The 21,671-nt window shown below is 41.9% G+C and overlaps 1 protein-coding gene across 2 annotated transcripts; it reads left to right on the top strand.

Moving 5' to 3' along the window:
* Positions 1-568: 568 nt before the first annotated feature.
* PLEK (pleckstrin) lies at positions 569-15,672 on the top strand. 2 transcript variants are annotated; one of them, XM_018084451.2, is made up of 9 exons: positions 569-609; positions 3,102-3,257; positions 7,302-7,483; positions 8,628-8,719; positions 9,350-9,534; positions 10,637-10,741; positions 12,320-12,403; positions 13,265-13,334; positions 13,919-15,672. In XM_018084451.2, the coding sequence occupies exons 2-9, from the start codon at positions 3,108-3,110 to the stop codon at positions 14,056-14,058; spliced, it is 1,008 nt and encodes a 335-aa protein (XP_017939940.1). In that variant the 5' UTR covers positions 569-609; positions 3,102-3,107; the 3' UTR covers positions 14,059-15,672. The 2 variants fall into 2 exon arrangements, with proteins under 2 accessions (XP_017939940.1, XP_008927283.1); XM_008929035.4 differs by lacking the exon at positions 569-609 and adding an exon at positions 907-1,049.
* The last annotated feature ends 5,999 nt before the right edge of the window (positions 15,673-21,671 follow it).

Raw genomic sequence — 21,671 nt, 5'->3', positions numbered from 1 at the left:
TTCTGTGTACTTCCGAGTAAAGGCTGAGACACACAGAGCCAAATGGACAACCGGAATTTCTGTCTGAAAAAAGTCCCTGTTTGGGGATCTTCACAAGTGGCAGAGGTGACAGATGGAGTCACCCTGGGCTCAACCCTCATCTGAATGGGCTTAGCTGCAAAAGTGATTTGTAGTCTTGTGCTTGGGAGAACACTTGGCAATGAAGCATTTTCCTTATTGGCTCCCATACATCCCCACTCCCTTCTGTATGGGGAAGAGGGATTGTGACTCTGATATATATAAAAAAATTATGGATTTGCCTTGTCTTTTCCCAAATATAGCCAAAGGAGCTCTGCAGCAAGTAAGAGATGCTTGTAGAAAGTGACACTTTGCGGTCGGTGCTTTATATAATGCTCTGGTCTAATCCATTTACGCCTGTTTGACAGCTGACCTCTCTGGGAGGCCTCAGCACCGACCTCCAAAACTGATCAAGTCTGACAAACACATTTCCTGTGTCAGCAGAGGGTGCATCCTCACTGACCAGGCGAGGACCCTCCAACTCGCTGGCAGACTCCACATGCTCACCTGCTGGGAATGAGATTTTGAGGAGAGGATGACGTGAGAGCACTGGTGAGTTGGAAACCTGTCTCTGAGATACTTTGGGCACACACTGCAGCAGCACAGTACACTGTTTTTGTTTTGGCAGAGTTCATGTATTTGCAGAGCGGGCCTGAGCACCAAAGTGCTTATTTAATTTCCCAGGATTCTGTCATCGAGGCTGGCCGCGTTTGATACGATGGAGTGTTTTGTCAGGCTGCTGCCTGTGCCGTCAGAGGCAGGCTATAAATACACACGTGCTTCTTGCATTTCCCTATCTCTCTTGGTCTGTAAGAGGAAATGGGCTTGTGATTAGCAGTCAGAGGAACTTGTGAAATGACACAGCTGTACTGTAAAAACGCCCCAGCCCACAGACTGTGCTGCCAGAGGAACTTTAACTGTTAGAGAGCAGGATTGCCCAAGACATGGAGCGAGAACCGACGCGCATAAGGGAAGGCTACTTGGTTAAGAAGGTAAGTGGGCAGTTTTGGGCTGAGTGGAAGAGAAAACTAACTCTGAACAGGCTGGGGAGGTGTAGGGAAACATGCTGTGAAAGTCTGGCAAAACAGGTAACAGCTGGAAATAGCCACAGCCTACTTTATTGCACTTAACTGAGTTAAACATCAAGGAGGAATAGTGAGATTAGAGAGGCTGGATCACCTTGGCCTGGAGACAGTGCATGGGGTCATGGGCACATCCCTTCTTTGGGAAGGCAGTTGCTGCCCCACTGCTCTGTAGTCTTTTGTGGTACAGCCCATAGGATAAAGCCTTAATTTTTATTGAAATTGGCAGTGGCTTCCACTGGCAGAGCATGTCAGAGTCCAGCCTTCAGGAAGTACTGGACTTGTCTGGTTATGAGCAGAAATATTGTAACCTGTGGTAAACCCACAAACAAGAGGAATTCTCAACAGTTCTTGTCTTGTCATTTTAATTGATTTTTTTAACAGAAAATCAACCCAGTGGGTAAATTTAGACTCTCAAAAATGGTAAATTTTTATGGCTTATTAAAAAAAAAAAAAAGAAAAATAATCAAAGGAAAACAGCACTCAACCCACATGTGGTACCCAGATGAAACTCCTTTTTGTTGTTTCTCCCTTCAACTGAGTTTTGAGAGAACACCCAGAACAGCAACTTTTCTTTGTGAGGCATCTTCTGCTTCCAGTGAGGGCTGCAGAGGCTGGAAGAAGGTCCGGGTCCTACTTTTAATAAGATCTTAGCTGATTATTTTCCATCCCTACCCTGTAATTGAATGTAAGGTCTGATTCAGAGTGAAAAAGGCTTCTCATGGAAGGTAGAACAGAAAAAAAGGGTGTGATAAGCAACAGGTTCATTTGGAGAATAAATCAAAAACGACTTGGTGTGTCTCTATCCCATTCACTCCTGCAGAAATACAAAATGCAGATGTAAATAACTCTGTCCAGCTCTCAGTTTTAAGAAATCATAACAAGCTGTTTGCATAGCACAACACTGGCTGCCTGGTTTCTACATCCAGCTTTAGCACTGCTCAGACACCATGGCCTGAGTAGGACAGGGATGCTGTGAATGGAGATGTGGCAGACAGAAGATAAACTTGGGTCTCTCCTTGTAACAGAAAGAGCAAGGGGAGCTAATATTTTTGATGAATGGCCTGTGTTTTGGGGCCCACCAATGCTAGTTGTGCTTTGGTTAAGTCTTCAGGGGAACTGTTGGTTTTCAGAATATCTAAATGTTCATTTGGCTGAGCACTAAGTCACCTGGGTATCTGGAACTGTGACCGCTGTTGAAGCTGGCTGCAGGCAGGACCAGAGAGGTTGTGTGGCTGGAGTGCAAAAGTCTTAGTAATTCTAGCAGTAAACTGTGCTCAACACAGAGAAACAGGTTGTTTCAGTCTCTGAGAGTTCTGCTGTGTGTTTCACTCTATGTAGAGTCCAGACCTGTCTTTATTTCTGTATTTCTTGCACCTAACAGCTGTGTTTCAGGAATAGGAAGCAAAAGCTTTAAAAGATGAAATGAAGCCCTTCCGTTCCTCACCACTGCAGTTGGAGGTCTGAGGCCTCAGGCCCTTAAACTACTCATTACCCTTACAGTTTGTTCTTAAATGGCTAGAAATCCTCTGGGATGTGTGCTTTCTTATCAGACAGCCAAGCCTCAATGACTGACTATTGTAGCATCAAGTCCTAAATACAGCACAGTATGCTTGCAGTCCTAATGTGCCAGTTCACATTTAGAAATTTTGAGGGTTGTTCATAGTACATCATCTTGACCACAGTGGCTGGGGCTAATTGATACTGATGACAAACATCTGCAATGCAATTTTGGAAAAACTCGTGTCTGGGGTGACTGCAAGGGGAAATTAGTGGTGGTAAGAGGGATAATAACATTTATCTTCATGTAAGATGGGTGTGGTTGTGGTACGTTTCCCTTGAGACACTGACTGTAGTTACTTCAGCATCAGCCAGACACTTCCTGGGAGGTCATATCTTCATTGGATATCATGTGAAGAGTGATTAATTGAACATAATATGCACAGTGATTTATTGTTGCAGGGCAGCATGTTTAATACCTGGAAGCCGATGTGGGTCGTGCTCTTAGAAGATGGAATTGAATTCTACAAAAGGAAGGCTGACAGCAGTCCCAAAGGGATGATCCCACTGAAAGGGAGTTCTATAAATAGCCCATGCCAAGATTTTGGCAGAAGAATGGTAAGTATGTATTTTGTGACAAGGTTTGACAGTATATTTATGCCCCTGGAGGCACTGAGGGGGCAAAAGGCTGGTGGTCACAAATTCCTTGCACTCATCCCAGTGGTGACTCTCACTTGTCTCAGAAAGTCACAAGCAGGCTTGGACTTGTGTAGTGCTCGACTTGAAGGCAATTCAAGAGGACTGATTCAGAAAGTATTGGGTGTTTTTTATTATTTTGGATTTTTTTTTCAATCTCTGGGTCTGTCAGAGAGCAGAGCTAATTTTTATTGGTGTGAGGACACTTTGCAGCTGGATGTCAACAAATTTCTGTATTAAATATAAATCAAACTGCCACAGAATAAAGCTGTGGGAAACCATTTCATGAGCAGTGGAAGCATTTATTGTCCAGGAGCAACAACTGGCTTGCTTAGACAGGAAGGAGATAAATGCTGTGACACACATATTTTGCTATAGGCTTCCTGAAAAATAGTCATCGGTAAAACGGGATTTCTAGTATGAACAAAGAATCATACCTTTAGTCAGTAATTTGTTATTTTGTCAACTTGATTTCATCAAATAGGCATTACATCCTCAGGAATTCCTCTGACAAAGGGGTTCCCCAGAATCTGGAAAATTATCCAATTGCAGTTTAAAGCAATTTACTATACGGATGCCTCAGTGAAGATAGAAGTCTCTGACAGCATTAGAAAAATAGGAAAAGAAATCTGAGAGATTGCATGAAACAGCAAACTTCACTTCTCATTTAAGTTGAGAGAGGAGAATTAGACCTGTCCTTAGGTTTTGTGATAAGTGGAATCAGTCGTGTCAGATTTGAACCTGCTGGCTTTCCTTTTGCCCTCTTTTCTTTCTTCAACTTATTTCTTTTTTTTTCTTTGTGCAGAACTCATATTTATATGAAAAACCCCACCTTGATTCTTACTGAGTCTCATCCATTGAGAGAAAGGGACTCTTAAGTTATACTGAGGTAGTACAAGAAAAGGATGGCACAGAGAATAAAGATTGCTGTTAATCCTGTGCTAATTATCTAATTAACAACCCTCAGCACAGCACTCCTTACTCTATACATGATGTATGAGGCATGGGGAGAGGGGTACTATGTTCAAGAGTATCACATATCCTACATTGTAATGGGAGAAATTAAGTTTTTCTCAGAAACCATTCATTTCCAAACAATTTTGTCTGAGGTTTTGTTTTTTTCCTTTAACTCCCAGAAAGGCACAGCCATCAGTACTGGTCCATAATAGTTGCTTGGAAATGTCACTAACAGTAACACACTAAACAATAAAGGAAAAATAATTCACCAGCATATGTGCATTCCATAAAATAGGCAGAGAGGTCTGAAGTATCCAATGTCTGCTGAAGGCAAAGAGAGAGAGATCCTCAGCTGCCCAAAGGGCTGCTGATGTACCAGTCTGCAGAAGATGCATTTCATCTGTGTGGAAAAGTGACAAAGTCTTTGAGGATCATTCCTTTGGCTGCAATGAGTTTAACGTTATGCTTCATTTGACATTATAAGTTCACCTAATGAGCTTTACATTGTGTTTCATTTTAGTTGCTGGGGTCTTTTCTGAGGGAGAATAAAGGCAAAAGGAAGAATCTGAGGCTGAGGCACCTGAAATACCTTTTCATAAGTAAGATCTGATGAAGGATTTGCTGAAGTCAGTGGGAACAATCCAAACAACTTCAGCAGGTGTCAGAGCAGATCCTCCTTATGGAGTTAGTGATGTTTTTCAGAAGTCCACAGACCAATAGCCCTGGAGATGTATTTTCTCTTAAAATTTGCATCACTCAAACAGTCAAAACTTCAGCATGCTTATTCACATGAGCAAAGCCATTGCTGGGATTGTTCTTGAGAACATCTACATATATTCTTCTTCTACATATATTTCTTGAAAACAAAGTATCTTCATTTTTGCATCTTACAGTTTGCAGCTTTACTGTACAGCTGAATCCAGTGCCTCTGCATTCCATCCTGGCTTCTCATTGGTTATGTGGTCAAAGCATACAGTTATTCCTCTTATGGGAATAATTCTGATTCTTAGGTGGTTTCCATACATTGATTTCACATGGCTAAAAATGAAAGTGTATTTTTAAGACAGGAGTTCTGTCAGGCAAAAAGTGGGATAATTTTCATTAGGTAGGCTTTAAGTCTAGTCTCACTTGGGCCCAGTTTGGAGCATGGACTATTGGGCCACGAGCTGACTTTTATATTTCTCTGGTTAGATTTCAGTTTTATGAATCAGCTTGTGTACCTGCACCAGAGCCTCACTTGAAAGCTCAGAGCACATCACCAACATGCCCTTGTTTAGTAAATCAGCTGCAAAATGTAGGTGCTGAGGGGAAAAGAAGCAATGCTGGATTTGTTAAGCAGAGATAAAGCCTGTCCAGAAGAGGCTGCAACTCCATATTTTGAGACTATATTTCAAAATGTGTTCACCACTGTTCACTATTTTTGATTTGGTGTTTTATCATTGCTTAACGTAATGTTAATTCTGCTATACTTCAGGTTTTTCTGTTTTCCCCATGGCTTTTCTTTGGATAGAGTTATCCTGTATGGTCTAATTTTCTGACAAGTGCAAACACATACATATCATCAGAGAGAGGCGTGGTCACTTCTAGGATAGGAGACTCAACCTCTTCACCAGTTTCAGAAGAAGCCTGAAAGTCCAGCTTACTGGCCTGGCTTTCTGGAAGCTAAAGTTAAGAGAAAGGGCTTTCCCAGTCTCCTCTGTGTACTGGAAATTAAAACTCTCCTTTAGCGTTTCACTGTAAGTTATTTCTGAGCCTCTTGAGAAGGCTAATTTTTCTTCTGGTAAAAAATGTCTTAATGCTTCCACATTTCATTCCGTTAATCTGGTGTGTTAGCATGACTTGGATATTGGGATTTACAGAGATCTGTTTGCTTTTCTCATGAACATTGTTCTTCAGTATGTGGCTCTTTACTGCATAGTAGAAAAGACGGGTGTTGCTGGAAATCTGAGCACTGTCAGACAAAAAATGGTTACTTTTCTGTCTGAGTTGGATTTTTGACTAACCACTACTCTGTAAGTTTGAAAGCTCTTCCATGAAAGTCAGTTGGACTTATGCACAATTTCAGGGTGTCAGAATTTTTCCTGTTGTCCATAATCTGGAAGGTGCATGTTAGGGATGTTCAGAAATGTACCATTTACAAACGAGGGCTTCAGTAGGCTGATTCAGTGGGCTGGTTTTCTAGCACAACTACATAACAAATTAGTTTCACTTATGGGGGAACTATATTTTAGAAGTGGAAACCCTCTTGCCTGAATAATTAGAAATTAGATCTAGATTTTCCATCCAAAAAGATCACTGGATGGAAATGAGTTCAATCAGTGTGAACTTTATGGGGTAGTTTTTTCATTTGTTTGGGGTTTTTTTTCAGGTTGGTGTTATTTTTTCTCTTTACAACTACCTTTAAAAGATCTTTTCTCATTTTTGGGAAATACAGTCTTTTCATTGTTGGTAGTGTGTTTATAGGCAGTGATCCCAAGATCTAGCCAAGGGTTGGATGTATCATCTCTCTACTAAGCCCTTAAATGTTTTCTAGTCTGCAAATGTACTCAGCTACTCTCCAGTGTGACTGTGACCTTTTCTCTCCTTGTGAGTCAGTAGCTGAGCAACATGATGTGGGGTATTTTTCCTCCTTCAGACTGTTCACGTCTCTAAACACTAAGACAAATTTACACCCATTGTAACTCTGCAAGGGCTGAGTGCTTCAGCCTTTCAGCTGTGTCGAACTTCCCAGCAAAAGTTACAGTCAGCACCTTATCAATGCCACTCACCTTGGCTGTACTGGCAGTGTCAGGATCACTCCCATGGAAGTAATAAAAGGATTCAGTTACCTGCAGTGCTTGTTCATGTTTTTCTTCAGAGCTTTTATAGTTTAACTGTGGCTCTAAGGCACTTTCCATAGTCCCTCAGGCACAGGTAGGCTGTGTGTCATGGAGGTACTTGGTTAATCATGACCAACTGGCTACACCAAAGTAACTTTGTTTAAAAAAAACACGTAATTTATCATTTCAGTTTGTCTTCAAGCTCACTGCAGCCAAGCAGCAGGACCACTTCTTTCAAGCTGCCTACCTGGAGGAGAGAGATGCCTGGGTGCGGGATATCAAGAAAGCAATTCGCTGCATAGATGGGGGCCAAAGGTTTGCCAGAAAATCCACAAGAAAATCTATCAGACTGCCTGAAACAATCAACCTGAGGTTTGTTCTCGTAGCTCTGCTCCCCTGTGTACTTCCCTCTGCAGGCAGCTGGCAGATATGTGAATTAGGTCTGGAAGAGCCATGAGCGTGTCTGTCCATGATACCTCATGATTTCTGAAAGACTAAAAGTTTCAGTGTGTACAGTGGGGCAGAAATGACCCAGAAATCAGAACTGGGAAGCTCATTTTTAAAATGTCACCGTTTACCCAGAACATGATTATTTATCAAAGGATTTTGCTGATAAGGAGATTTCTGGGCACACTGCAGTGCAAGCAGAGACCCCCCAGCCAAGTGTGATTCTTCCAGGAGACGCATTTTTATACAATATATAATTTGTTCCAAAAATATTTTAGACCCTTTTGTTTGTTTTCCAGAGAAATGCTGATGTTGGCCTAGTTTTTGGATGGTAAGGGAAGTGCAGTGCCTGCCAGAGAACATGGAACTGGCAAAGGGAGAAGACAAGATAAAGGGCACACACAGGAAGCCATCTGTTAGTACTTTAAAAAGGGAAGGACAACTTATTTTCTGCCTCTGAGAAGTAAATACCAAGATACCAACAAACCTGCAGTGCTCCTTAAAAGACAGTAAAACTCTACAGGGCCAAGATCCAACTAAATCTGGCTTCACAGGTTTCATCACAGGACCAGGCCAAAGAACTTAGCCTGTAACATTTAATATTTGTCCTTCACTGATGTTACCTGTGGCCTCTGAGAGCATGAAGGCTTTGGGAATGTCACAGTGACAGGTTTTCTGCTCAGCTCAGGACCTTTGGGGGAAACACAGAGCACAGCAGTGAACTCTCCTGCTTGTGCTGAGGCCGTGGGCCCCTGGAAACGTGCCTCAGCAGTGGGTGTTCCTCTCTTCACAGTACAGTCACCACAAGCAGTTGCATTCTCAAAATAGGGGGATGTGGTGAGCCATTTGTGCCCTCCACCCTCTGCTCCCACAGCTGTGACAGTGATGTAGTGATACCTCCAGGCTTTTCAACTTGAATTTTTCAGGAGATGAAAATGAGCCATGCCCCAGCTCTGCAGGGAGCCATGTGCCAACCAAACACAAAGACCCCGTGAATGACAATGACGTTGTACAAACCGGCAAAACCTTTTTATTTGCTAACAGTTTCCGTGGTTCTTTTTACACACAGTGCTTTGTACACCTCAATGAAAGATCCTGAAAAGGGAATAAAAGAGTTGAAGCTGGAAAAAGATAAAAGAGTGTACAATCACTGCTTTACAGGTAAGGAGCTCTTGTCCCTCTTTTCCACACAATAAAGGGAGCACAGCACTGAGAAGCTAAAGATAGATGAAATAGCTCTAAGCTCTGTAGAACAAAGAAGTTGGGAAGAAAGTCTGGCAGATATGTTCTTGACAAACCCAGGAAGTGCTCAAAAGATGAATCTTGACAAAGTGCTCAGTTATGACCACGGTAAGCAATGGAATTTAACCAGTGTCAGGAAGATTGAGGTAAATCGTTTGAGTAGATTGTTGTGTGAAACACCGAACTCCGGAAGAATTATTCCATTCTGAATTTTTCATCACCAAACAGTGTCACATTGTAATTCCTGCTCTGCTCCAAGTCAAATCTATGGGTGTTCAAAAAACACACAGATGTAGCTCTTGGGGACATGGTTTAGTGGTGGACATGGCAGTGCTGGGTTAGTGGTTGGACTGATCATCTGGGAGGTCTTTCCCAACTTTAATGAGGCTGTACCTTGCTGGATGACCCAGGAACCTTCCCCTGTGTTGCTGCTAAGAACCTTTCTCAGGAGATTGATGCACAGACAGAGTAGGCTTGTTGCCTCTGTATTTTTAGACTTCTTCATGTCTGTCTTGGTTAGTGACTGATATTTTGTTGCTTTGTAACCAGGCACCTGTGTGATTGACTGGCTGGTGTCCAACAACTCTGTCAGAAACCGCAGAGAAGGTCTCCTGCTCGCCTCTTCCCTCCTGAGTGAAGGCTACCTCCAGCCTGCCGGGGATACATCCAAGGCTGCTGCTGAGGGGCTGTCAGACACCCCCTTCTTAGATCTCAGTGATGCCTACTATTACTTTGTGAGCATTGCATTCTGTGGCTTTTTTTTATTGTCTCAAGACTTTTCTCTGCTTTTCTCAGGCTTCCTGTTGGGCTTCTTAAACCCTGGAGGAAAGATTGTTCAGAAACGGAGAGATCCATGTTAATTGTGTTTGTGATGTTCAAAATGAGCTGGCTCACTTTAATAGTTGTATCTGGGACTTTTTTTTTTTTTTTTATAACACCTTTCTAAGTGCGAATTGAGTGCTGAGGCCAAGCTGGGTTCTTTTTAACTTAGACTCTGTTCCTGGTAATTGCACTGGTGGCCAGAATTTAACCATTGGTTTCCCTGATGATTCAGTGAAAGGGAAGAGTTATTCATTATCATGGGGCTTCACAGAGTGACACAAGCTACAAACCCATTTTTGTGCAGAGCCATCAAATCTGACTCCATGTGAGTGTGCACACACACGCAGTTTGCCTATGAGCAAAGAAGCAAAAATTTTTAATAACCCCCAGTAACACCTGTCCTTGTTATCATACCCAACCTTTTCCATTTATTGCTTCATATTCTGTGGGTTGATTTGAAGAGCTTGCAATGTCACAATCACAGTCAAATACTGTTTTAAAGACGTTTGGCTTATTGACTTAATGCTAACAAAAAAGTATGCCTTCTGTCAAGTAAAACCAAGTAAATTGATACTACAATTCTGTTTAAATGTACCACATAGAATCACTTGGCTTCAACAAAATGACTCTTCCTTTATTTCAATTATTTTCCTAGAATATGCCCGTGGTAGGGAGACTTTAGCTGTGCAGCAATGGAAGCAGAGCACTGCTGGTGAAGGCAGCCTTTTGGCCATCACAGTTTGTGATGGCATCCCATGTGTGCTCTGCTTGCTTTTGGGTTGTTTCTGGTGCCACAGTGATTTGGATTGCTCCTCAACTTCACTGGGAGGTTTTTCCAGTATAAGGGTTGATTTTTTTTCTCTTCTTTTTTCTTTCTTTCTTTTTTTTTTTTTTTTTTTTTTTTTGGTGGCAAAAAAACAGGGTGGAGGGAAGCCAAAGAGAAGCCATATTGGTACATGTATATAAGCATTCAGTGGCTTTGTAACTTCTGAATTTTCTCTTGTGCTCTTGCAGCCAGACAGTGGGTTTTTCTGCGAGGGATATTCCAGTGATGATGATGTGGTCCTGAAAGAGGAATTCAGAGGCACAATTGTCAAACAAGGATGTTTGCTGAAACAGGTCAGTATTGCCTGTGTTCCATCCTGTCACTAGGATGATGCTACATGGGTACAAGATTACTCTTTTACACCCAGAAGCTTTGGAAAGAAGAGGAACTACCCTATGTCATCTCCACAGTTGACAAGTTTCATCTCTGTCCCTCTGGCCTTTGCACAAAGAACACTTGCTGTAGCATGACAGCAGGATCCTTGCCCAGCATTGCAAGGTTTATTACTCTTACCACAAAATAAAACAATTGACAGCTTTAATTAGGAAAGAGTGCTAATGCAGGAGATGTGACAAGTCATTGGTATAATGCAAAACTGAACTTGGGTAAAAAGGCTGCCACTCCTGTGTCCCTCTGGACACACAACTGGATTCAGTTGCCAGTTTTCACAGGCTTTTTCAGCTGAGCAAAGGAGTTGCTTTCAAGCACATTTGATGTGTAAGACAGAAGATAACTGTATACCTTCCTTTCCAGCAAAACTTTGAGCAATCAGTGAATGTCATGGTAAATGTCTTACTTTCCGAGGCCATTGCAAGCAGATATTAGTGAACTGAAGGCAAAACCAGGATTCTTCAATGAATAGAATGGTTCAAGTGGAAGGGACTCTACAACAATCATCTGGTCCAACTGCCTGACCACTTCAGGACTGACCTGATGTATTACACTCCTTGAGCACCCTCTCTCTAAAAAAATATTTCCTAATATTGAATCTGAACCTTTGTTGTTAGAATAGTCCTCGAGGGCTTAAGAACCTTTTGATGGTGCTCATATGTATTTCTCTTGCTCAACCAGATTACCCAAAAGCAATGGAAGAAATTAGACCCACGTCTTGCTGTTCTTTCACTCTGTCACATTCTCATCTTCCTAGCTAGCAAGAGCTTCCTTGCAAACAGTGTAGCTAATGGAGAAACTGGTATTTTGAAATGCTGAGAGGAAGTGATTCACCAGTGTTAATCTGCATTTGGTCACCCTCAGTTGGTTGTGGGTCACTGCTTGGGAAGGTCACTGCTCCTGCTGAGAATGGTTTCAGCAGATCTAGGCTTTCCACACCCATCTTTTCAGTCTTGAAAACAGGCAGTTGGGCACCACGTCTATAGCAGAGAGTGGTGTTATTTCTGCTTGAGCTTCTCAGCCATGAGCCCTCCAGGGTGCTTAAGCCAGATAAGCATTTTTTGTTATTATCTTTGCAGGGAGAGAAGGACTTTCAGCTCATTCTTGCCAGTAGTTCAAGGTACCTTCCTGCAAGGCACTTAACAGCTGTTTTCTGGCAGGCATTTAAACCCAGTTCTCACAGACCTCATGTGAATGTTATAACTGCCAGACTCTATGATGTGTTTAAGGGAATCTCCCATGTTGAAGCTCTTCTGCTTTGTACAAAAAAAATAAATAAAAAGAGAACAGTGTGATAGTCCAGTTGTTGTGCAAAACACTGGAAGGTAGCAAAGCCAGGTTCAAGTCCTAGTCCAGTGAGTATTTCCTGTCCAAAATATTCAGCTTTTTTCCTTTTTGTATTTGCATGTTCTCTCATGTGTGGGTAAACTCTGTGTGCAGGCAAAGCAGTTAATGACATTCCTATTTTGGAATTTTCCTAGGGACATCGGAGGAAGAACTGGAAAGTGAGAAAGTTTGTTTTAAGAGATGATCCTGCATATCTTCACTACTATGATCCTGCTGGAGTAAGAGATACTTGGTTTATTTCCCTGTTTGTTTTAAAGCCAGTCCCTTATAGAAATATCTGAATGGAGTATTTATGTGGGAGTACCAGGCAGGACAGTGGGATTGTCTGTGCTCCTATGGGCTAGCCATTCTCTGAAAAAGCAGAGTGAAGGATGGTTCTGGGCTTCCAAGTCAGTGTGGCAAATGCCACCCAGACCTGGGGACAAGTAATACTGAACAGTACTCTCATCTCTTATCTGTGATTAATTAGAATTAATGTGTGCTCTCACTTGATCAAAACAAACTCAGTGCAAATGACCTCAAAACAGTAATTTTGCAGCTTATATTTGAGCAAATGTTGAGCAAATATCCTGTGTCAGGCTGAGACAGGGCATTCCATTCCTTGTGTAATTCTAGCAGGCCAAACCCTGCCCTAAGAAAGGATGAAGCAGTGCCATGGGCAAAGAGTGCCCCTCAAAAACTGGCATTCCTGTTGATTCAGCCCACAGGTTTTATCTCATCCTGCACTGTGCAGCAGCAGTGCTGTTGTGGGTTATGGATGCTTTATGCTCTGCTGTCCTCCTTGGTAAAGGCAGCCTAGACACACTAGAGAATCAACGCTGAGGAGTGTCTGTTCCCATGCTAAGAACTCTGCAGATCCTGAATTCTGAATCCCGAAAGTGATTCCCTATTTATTTGCAAGTCTTCCCCCTACCACACCCCTCACCCTCTGTGTCACACACAGACTGAGAACCTCCTGTTTTCCTGGGCAACATACTAATTAAAATGGTTTTGTTTCTGTTCTGGAACTGTAGCCAGATATGAACACGTGAACAGTTTCAGAAGCGTTGCATTTCATTTTGATTTCATGTCCTCCCCAGGGAGAAGAACCACTGGGAGCAATTCACTTGAGAGGCTGCGTGGTGACAGCAGTGGAAGATATGCCAGACAGTAAGGAACCATATCAAATGAGCTGTGTAATAAGTTTTTGGTACATCCTTTCAACCTGCCTGAAATCACAAGTGTTTTTCACTCAAAGGCAATATGTGTACAGTGATTTGGCAATTTTAATAAGTGGTAATTCTAATAACTCTTCTGTCTGAATTACTGGGGTAGGATACTGTGGTAAAGGCAGCAACAGGGAATTTTGTGTTTTGTCAGTTCTTTGGGGAAGGCTTGTCAAAAGGAAGATGCCATCCCTGTGTTAGGATAACTGGCCTTCAGACAAAGTAAGTCAAGCTTGATCATGGGAGGGGAATGTGACTTGTCTGCAGGATTGCAGATCCTTCCATGATTTGAGAACAACTAGCCAGAGACTCCTGAAGTTGAAACGTGCAGAATTTATGGGTGGTTTCTCTGAGACAGAGACCTATCTCTTGGCTCAGTCTTGCAATCTTGGACCCAATCTTTGTGACGGCCTGATCAGGCTCAGCTGCAGAAAGAAAGGAGGTCCCCTTACAGTGTTTAAAGGAGGAAACATTTTAAGTACAAGACTTTATTCTCTCATAGCTGACTAATTTATTTCTTCCTTGTAGCCAAGAAGTATGATGTTGACAACATCCTCTTTGAAATCATCACAGCGAACGAAACCCACTATTATATGCAAGCAGCCTCATCCACAGAGCGTTCAGAGTGGATCAAAGCAATCCAGACAGTTGCTAGGACTGGAAAATGAAGATGACCTGCCAGTGGGAAGACAGACAACTAAAACTGGTTACTCAAAACAGAACAGGAATTTCAGCATTTCAGTGAGAGAAAGCAATATCATCCAGAGAGGTGTTCTAAGGCTTGTGGGTTGGGGGTGAGGACAGGTAGAAATTTTCAATTCTACAGTGGGCACTAACAAACTAACATTTTTCCACTTGTGTTATGGTAATATTTCACTGAATTATAAAATAGAACATTAGTGTGTGCTGCTTAATCAGCCTACCTTGAGAAGGTTGTACTAAGCATCTTTCCCTGCTGCCACAGCTGAGAGTGAGAATTTCACCATTAACAGAGGACAGTCATGTCACTGCCTCTCAGGAGCTCGACTAGTCACCCTCCATTCAGCCTGTATTGTGTTTCAGGATTTTCATGCATTTCAAATGCTTCCTCAGACAAGCTTTACACTTTCTCCCTTACCAGATCTTTTTCCTGCTTGTTCACCTATTCAAGTAATGTCATAGATTAAGGGAAAGAAATCAACTCACTTGGACACCTGATCCACTCCTTTATAATCTGTCAGCATTGAGGGAGGGAAGAATACAAGCAACTATGGAATCACCGTGGGGAAAGCAAGTACAGCCCAATGACAGCAGTATGAGGAAAAGTCTCTTCCCACAATATTTCAAACATGAAGCAAACTCACTTCAACTTCTTTATCACCCAACTTTGCTCTTTGCTAAATTTCTCCACAAGAATCTGCAGTAGGACCAATGTATCCCTTTGTTTAGGTCTGCAAAGCAGTTGCTAAGGTGTCATGTACTGTATTATGCTTGAATTAAGAATCTTCCAGGAAAAGGGAAACAAGCCATGAACTGGTTACTTGAACTGCTGATTGAAGTGGGTTTGACCAGCTTTTTATTTTTTAACCTCCAGCAACATACTCAGTCCTTGATTCTGTACCTTGAGAGGAACCTTGTGCTTGCTGTAACTGAAATCAATGTTATTATTTGACAGGATCAGGTTACCTGATCTATCCTTGTATTTTTGTCTGACTGTATATCAAACAAACTTCTAAGTCTTAAACTCTAAGCAGGAGTTGAAAGTCAAGTTAATGTCAGATTTTGCATGTAGACTGTTCCAAGTGCAACTTCAAAACTTCTAAACCTCCGTTTGCAGACCTAATAAGGTACCTTATCCTTAAAAATTCTTATTTGGATCTCTCCAGTCTAATAATAAACCTGGAGCTAAAGTTTCTCTTCAATTCTGCTTAATCATACCTGTAGCTGAGCTAATGAGCCTGAAGCTCTGTTGCCTTGTGTTATTTATCCCAAAGAAAACACAGCCTTTCAGGGACAGCAGGCTGGGAGACAGTGGATCATCATGTCCATCTAAGACAACCGGTGGAAATCAGCTTCTGGCAGGGATTTCCTGTCGCTTATGCACGTTGACAGGGTGGCTGAAGCCTGGTGTGTCCTTCTGAGGAAGGAAGACTCATGGTGAAAAGATACACTGCTTTTCCTGGCCTGCTTTCTTGATAATTGCTGCTTGTCACTGCCTATTTCTGCTTTCAGAGCTCACTAACCCAAAAATACCCAAGGGCACAGGAAAATAGAAAAAACCCCACCCCTCACAAGCAAACAACAGAAACTTTGTCCAGCTTACCAATGGAAGGATGTGACTGCCACTTTTTAATAAAACTAAAATATTGTAACGGTCTATGGCCTTGTCCTTTTTCCTTGTGCCCTGCCCACCTGCCAGCAGTGTTTTCTCAGGCAGAGGATGCTCATCAGTGTGTTTATGGAAGAGCTCTGATGTTTGTACCAGACTATATTGATAGGGTCTCTAATCTCACAGGGAGTGCTTTTGAACAAAGGTTTGCAGGTGCCTCTGCTTCTTGGCAGCAAGGGGAAGATCTTGGCCATGGGAATTCAGTATTAAAAAGCACCTACAAGTCTGTCAGAGGTGATGAAGCCAGCCTAGTTATTTAGAAGGCATGGAAGGGAAGAGGCACATATCCTGAATACCAGCACAAGAGAAGAGAGAGCAGGCCCAGTGCAAGGAACTACTGATCAAAAGGAGAAAAACAGAAGAGCAGACCTACATGTGTCATGCTTCATCTAACTTTCACCCTCTAACTATTTAAATCACACTTTTACTACACCCTCAGCAATTTTTACAGCAACATCAGTTTCATTTTTACTTTACTTTCATTTTACTTATCATACGAATTAAGACTTTTTTTCATAGAGAACAGCAAAATAAACCATTGTGGATAAGGACTATATTTATAATCTTCCCTTACTGAAAGACTTGTATGATATAATCTACTATAAATATGCTCTTAAGTTAATGTTTGATTTATCACATCTTGGAGGGAGCAGCTTTCCCTCCCCTGGAATATCAACTATGTGCTTACTGCAGTTAGGGTCAGGTTTTTGGGAACCTTTATTAACCACACACCCATAAAAACACCCATGTAGACACAGCACTCCCAATTCCCTGGTTTAAAAGGAAACAGGACAAAGCAAACCACACACACATGCACTGAAAAAATAACAACCACGGGGACTGCAACAGCCCAACAAGCTTTCAGCCACAGGTGTTATTGCTTCTTATAATCCAGCAAACACCACATATGGAGGTAGTTCTGGCTTAATAGTCTCTGGCAGAGGTTTCCAAGAGCTGTGAACTTTCCCTGCCCTGCAGCTTTCTTCTGAAAGGTAAGGCCAGTGTTATTTTGCTGCTAAATGTGGTTATATTAGTGCTGTTCTTTGCAGTGTTCTGTCTTCACTTTCTATTTGAAAGAATAGTTAACAGGGTTAAAGGTCTACTAAAAATATACTTCAGCGATAGAACAGTTTATTGAGTAATAATCAAATTGTGTTCATAAAGAGGAAAAAACTAGTTAGGGTCTCTGAGGTATGATCCAACATTTACTGTCAAACATGTATTTTAGACAAAGTTGTTGTTTTCATTTTTTCTTGCAATATTGCAGATAACTCTTCAATGCAGTAGTATTGCTTCTGTCTTTGACTTAGAGATCACTTTATTACAAATGTTAAATGCTAATTATTTCTTTTTTTCCCCTAATTTGTTCTCAAATACTTGATAAGTTATTTTAAGTTTAAACAACTTGCTCCACAGGGCTCTTGATAAGTGCTTTCATTGTTTGCAATGTGCGTCTATTTGTTCTGAATTCAGGCTTAGGTAGCATTAAAATTCCAGAAAGATTTCCTTAAATAACCTTTTTGGTGGGGGCCTGAAACATTTTAGTTGGGTGGGAGTTTTTTGGGAGGGCAGTGGGGTGAGGATGGGTTGAGGTTTTTTGTTGTTCTTTTTCAGCTTGTGCTTTTTAAAACTGGAGGAGACTACAGGAGGAACTTTAAAAAGCAAAACGAGTAGATAACACTGTTCTGCAGGTTGTTGCTATTTCTGTGGGTGCCTTCAGTTTGTGTTTTGGAAAGTGTACATATTTTTGCTTCTGATCTGTGGTCTTCTCATTGATGTATAGAGATTTTTCTGTGCTCACTGTGAACTCTGACTGAAAACAAGGTTCTTCTTTTGTTGTTACTCATGAAACTTCTTGAAATAGAGCTTCTCGTTTGGCTTCAAAATAAGGTTGGGGTTTTTTTTCTGGATTAGAACACAAACTTCCTGCTTTGCATTTAGAACCAAAACTGTGGCTTTCCACGCTTTGTTTCTGGCTCTTGTAGATTGCTTAATTTTTGTTTCCTCACAGTTTGGTGAAAGGGAGAGTGAGACTGTATGAAAGCTGAGTAAAATGCTGCTTTCTTTTATTTCATTGGACTTCACTGAGCTATAGTAAAACTCTTCACTCCCCTACATAGACTCTGCCTTTCTTTTAAGATGGCAATACCTTTCCTTCTGTTTCATCCACTTGCTAAAAGATGGCTGAGCAGGAAGGAGGAAAAGAATCAAATGATGAAACTGATGGAATTTTGCTTCCAGCAGTTGAAAGGGAGAGAGATTGTTACTGTTTTTTAAAATCTGCATGCAGTGTGTCTTGAATATTGATAAACCAGAGTGATCAAGGGAGAGGAGAAGGAACTGGGGATTGACTAGTGTCATTAAAAACCCCCAAACAACTAGACACCCCAATCTTCCCATGTCCCCAGACTCAGATGTCAAAAGGACATTGAGAACTTTTATAGAGTGTTGCCATTAGCTACTTTCTCTTTATCAAATATTGTAGAACAACCTATTGCAGACTAATAGACTATCAATTATATAAATCAATGTATTATCAGTTTTTTCATGTGTCTTCTTCCACATAAAAAGGAAAAGCATGAAAATCCTTCCTTAAGCACCAAAGCATATCAAAAGAAAAGCAAGAAACCACTGTTGTCCTCCACTGCTTCTGCTATATGTGTATGTAGGTGTCCTGCTTTTGAAGGCTTAAATTGCTGTGTTTCCCAAGTATACAATGGTTAAAGTACAGTAACAAAATCAACATTATGAGGTATTTTTTAATAACAGGAAGAGTTGTTTATATCAGACTTATAACCCCCTTATGCAGGCTTCTGATTAATAAAAGGAACTATTTCATCATTTTGGTATATAAGTTGTAAAATAAGGTTAGTTTGTGGTTTGGGGGTTGTTGGGTTTTTTTTTGTTTGTTTGTTTGTTTGTTTTTTAATTAATATTTTTGCTTAAAAGAAGGCTTTCTTTCCCAAGTTACCTCTTCAATTTCCCCTTTCTCCTCCTTCTGCATGCCGTATTTTCTTTCTTAAAACTAGTTTGACCTAAACATCCTAAAAGAGAGCTTCTGTCTCTGCTTATTAGGCATCATAAAGTGGATCTCAGATAAGTAAACGTAAATGCCTAGTGACGTTTTAGAATGGCTACAACATACTGTGTGATCTTTAGTTACCCCCTTAGAACAGCAAAAACCTGTTCTCATCTCCTCATGCTTACGTGTGGGCTTCCTTTATGTGTATTGGGTGTCGTTGTAATCTCCATATTTGGGCAGTCCCCAGTGTCATTATCTCTAAGTACATATGTTGACGAGTTGCATGTTGGAATGACTTTAAAGGGCAGTCTAATTTAGTGATAAAATACAGACTAGGGTCTTCAAAACTAAAGGTGCATTAGAAAAGCTGATTTAATTTGGTCAGCCACACTAAAGGAAACTTGAGACACATTTCTATTATTGGCTATTCTGTCAAATAGTACATCCTGTACCTGGTGAAATCTAGGTGTTAGGATCTCCTAGCTACATTTGTTCAGTGCTCTTGTTCTCTAGCATTGTGATAGAAAAGTAGTCGAAGCCATTGAAAGTATTCCCTCAATTGAACAGATGAGTAAAGTTCTCATGGAGTACTGTTATATCTCACTTATTAGCTGTAAGATACTGCTGCAAAAAATCATTTTGCCTTTTTAATTTTTTTCTTTTTTTCCCCCTATAACAATTAAAGGCTTAAGGTGGCCGGTTTGTTTGCTGGAAGTTTACTCTCTGTTCCTGACTTGCTCAAAACCTTCAATTCAGTCTTCAAGTTGAATCCTCCCATAGGCAGCTGGCAGCATTTGAGGGTCTTTTGTTTTTTATTTCTGACACCACCAAGATGTTTAAAAGCAATGTTTAGTGCTATGGCTGATACATTATCTCATGGCCACTGGTGTCCTGTGGCATCTGGAGAAGCCTTTGTGTACAGCTTGAAGTGCCTGGTGTCTCAGCAACAAAACAGCCTGTGCAGTTACACTCTGCATTGGCACACAGCAGCTCCTCTGCCTGTTAAGGACAGTGCATCAAAATGAGCATGTGCTGTGCTCACAACGTTTTTAAAGTGGGTAAAAAAAAGCTAATATTGTACCTAATTTGCATGCTCTAGCAGGTTGGTTTTTATTCCCATCTGGCTTTGTAAATCCACGGTTGCTGGACATGGGTGGTGGTGCTGGACAGGGTCATTCTGAGGAGTTAGGGGAGGCTGCAGCTCACTGTGGCCATACATTGAATTGTCCTCTTGGGTTTCATCCTGGTAGATCCTGTGGGATCTCTGAGTTTGCTGACCATCACCCCTCTCCTTCTTCCCTTTCTACCCACAGCTGTAGCTTGGGTTTTTTGGTTTACCAGTATAGCAGAAGTAGGTCTTGCCCTTAGCACTGAGGCCTGAATCTGCCCCCAACCCCCAATTCTGAGTGTTGTGCTGATCAGAAGCTGCTGCTGACTTGTGGTATTAAGTGCAGCAGGTGAATTCTTCTGTGGTTTTTGAGACAGACTTTTCTGAATGAGCGATATGGTGAAAAACAACTGCGAAGTGTCAGCACGCTCTTGGGAATCTGATATGCCTCAACCCAAGTTCATTTGGAGAGAAAATAAAAAACCCTCCCCCACCGCCCAAATCCTCCCAGCTGTATGCTTTTCTTGCCTTCTGTCAGCCCTGGTGAGATGAAGCACCTGATCCCAGTCTTGAGCCCAACTATTCTGTCTTCAGTTGGGATAACTTTGTTACTTGGAACCTTCCAAAGATGACCAGCATAGGGATGTACCTATCTGCATGTATCTGCCTATTGGCACAAACACTTGACAAAATTACCCTTGAAATTTGAGTGGTCTAATGAAGAAAAGTCTGTGGTGATTAAATATCTCATGCTTGCTTTTTCATTTAGTTTTTAATGGCAATGGCCCAAAGCCACATCCTGCACTGTGATGAAATAAAGCCACACTGTGGCTCCTTGTTTCAGAAGTAGAGCACTGCAATACTGAGTAGTTGCAAAGAAGGTTGTAACAAAGGTGGTTTTGGAGATGCAGAAATAAAATACTGACCTCATGTTGAACTTCAGTGCTGGCCTTTTTAACATCCAGCTGCGTGCAGCAGCTCAGGACATTCTGTGCAGCAGGGAAACCTATTTTCCCCACAGAAGCCTGGCTGGTTTAAGCCCATGTTGCAGAGCTGGGGTGTGTGGGAAGAGGACATCTGCTATTTGTTCTGCACCACACAAGCTTCACGTGCTTTCTCCAAAGGGCCTCTCTGTCCTAGGAAAGCTGGGGAAGCAGGAAGGTCGGGTGGCTGATGGGAAGCCTGGGCAATGGATGCCTCAGGGACCTTCCTGCAGCTGACAGGGTCTGAGTGGGAGGGTAGAAGTGGTGTGTCAATGCAGTAGGAAGGTTGGTGGGGTTTGCTAAAGTAGAACTTTCCACTTCCTCAAAAACATGTGGGTAAGAGGTGGGCACTGGAGCAGAAAAAAGGTTTCACCAGCCACCGAGGTGTGAGGGCAGCTGGTGTGTGCCCTGGGGTGCAGGTGGGGTGAGGATGCTCTCCAGGGAAGGATACCCACGTATGAGTGCTAATTTAGGCACTGCTACAATCTTCCTATTGCTGGCATTTCAGTGGTTGGTGTTGGTAGGTAGGAAGGGAAAGAGCTGAGCCCAAACCTGCTGGTGTAGGGAGTGCCATTGTCTGGAGCAATGGATGCTGCTGGGGTGTCTTTAAAGGGAAGAGGACACATCCATCCTGCAGAGAAGCAGAGAGGCTGAGTAGGTGGTGCAGTGGTAGAGAGGAATAGAACAGGTAACCAGAATTGATGTAATAACATCTCCAGGGGGAATTAAAACCCTTAAAGGAAAGAGTCAAGGTGGAGAGGGGAAATAACCTTTGTTTTTATGAGAATTTGTACTTAAAC

Source organism: Manacus vitellinus, unplaced genomic scaffold (genome assembly GCF_001715985.3).
Source record: "Manacus vitellinus isolate BGI_N305 unplaced genomic scaffold, ASM171598v3 scaffold_70_pilon, whole genome shotgun sequence".
NCBI lineage: Eukaryota > Metazoa > Chordata > Aves > Passeriformes > Pipridae > Manacus > Manacus vitellinus.
The sequence above is the reverse complement of the archived record's forward strand: the minus strand, read 5'-3'. Positions and strand labels throughout refer to the sequence as shown.

Coding starts and splice junctions, on each gene's coding strand:
- PLEK (XM_008929035.4), top strand. CDS start 1,002: ATGGAGCGAGAACCGACGCGCATAAGGGAAGGCTACTTGGTTAAGAAG. Junction 1,050..3,101: donor AAGGCTACTTGGTTAAGAAG/GTAAGTGGGCAG, acceptor TTATTGTTGCAG/GGCAGCATGTTTAATACCTG. Junction 13,335..13,918: donor AGTGGAAGATATGCCAGACA/GTAAGGAACCAT, acceptor TCTTCCTTGTAG/CCAAGAAGTATGATGTTGAC.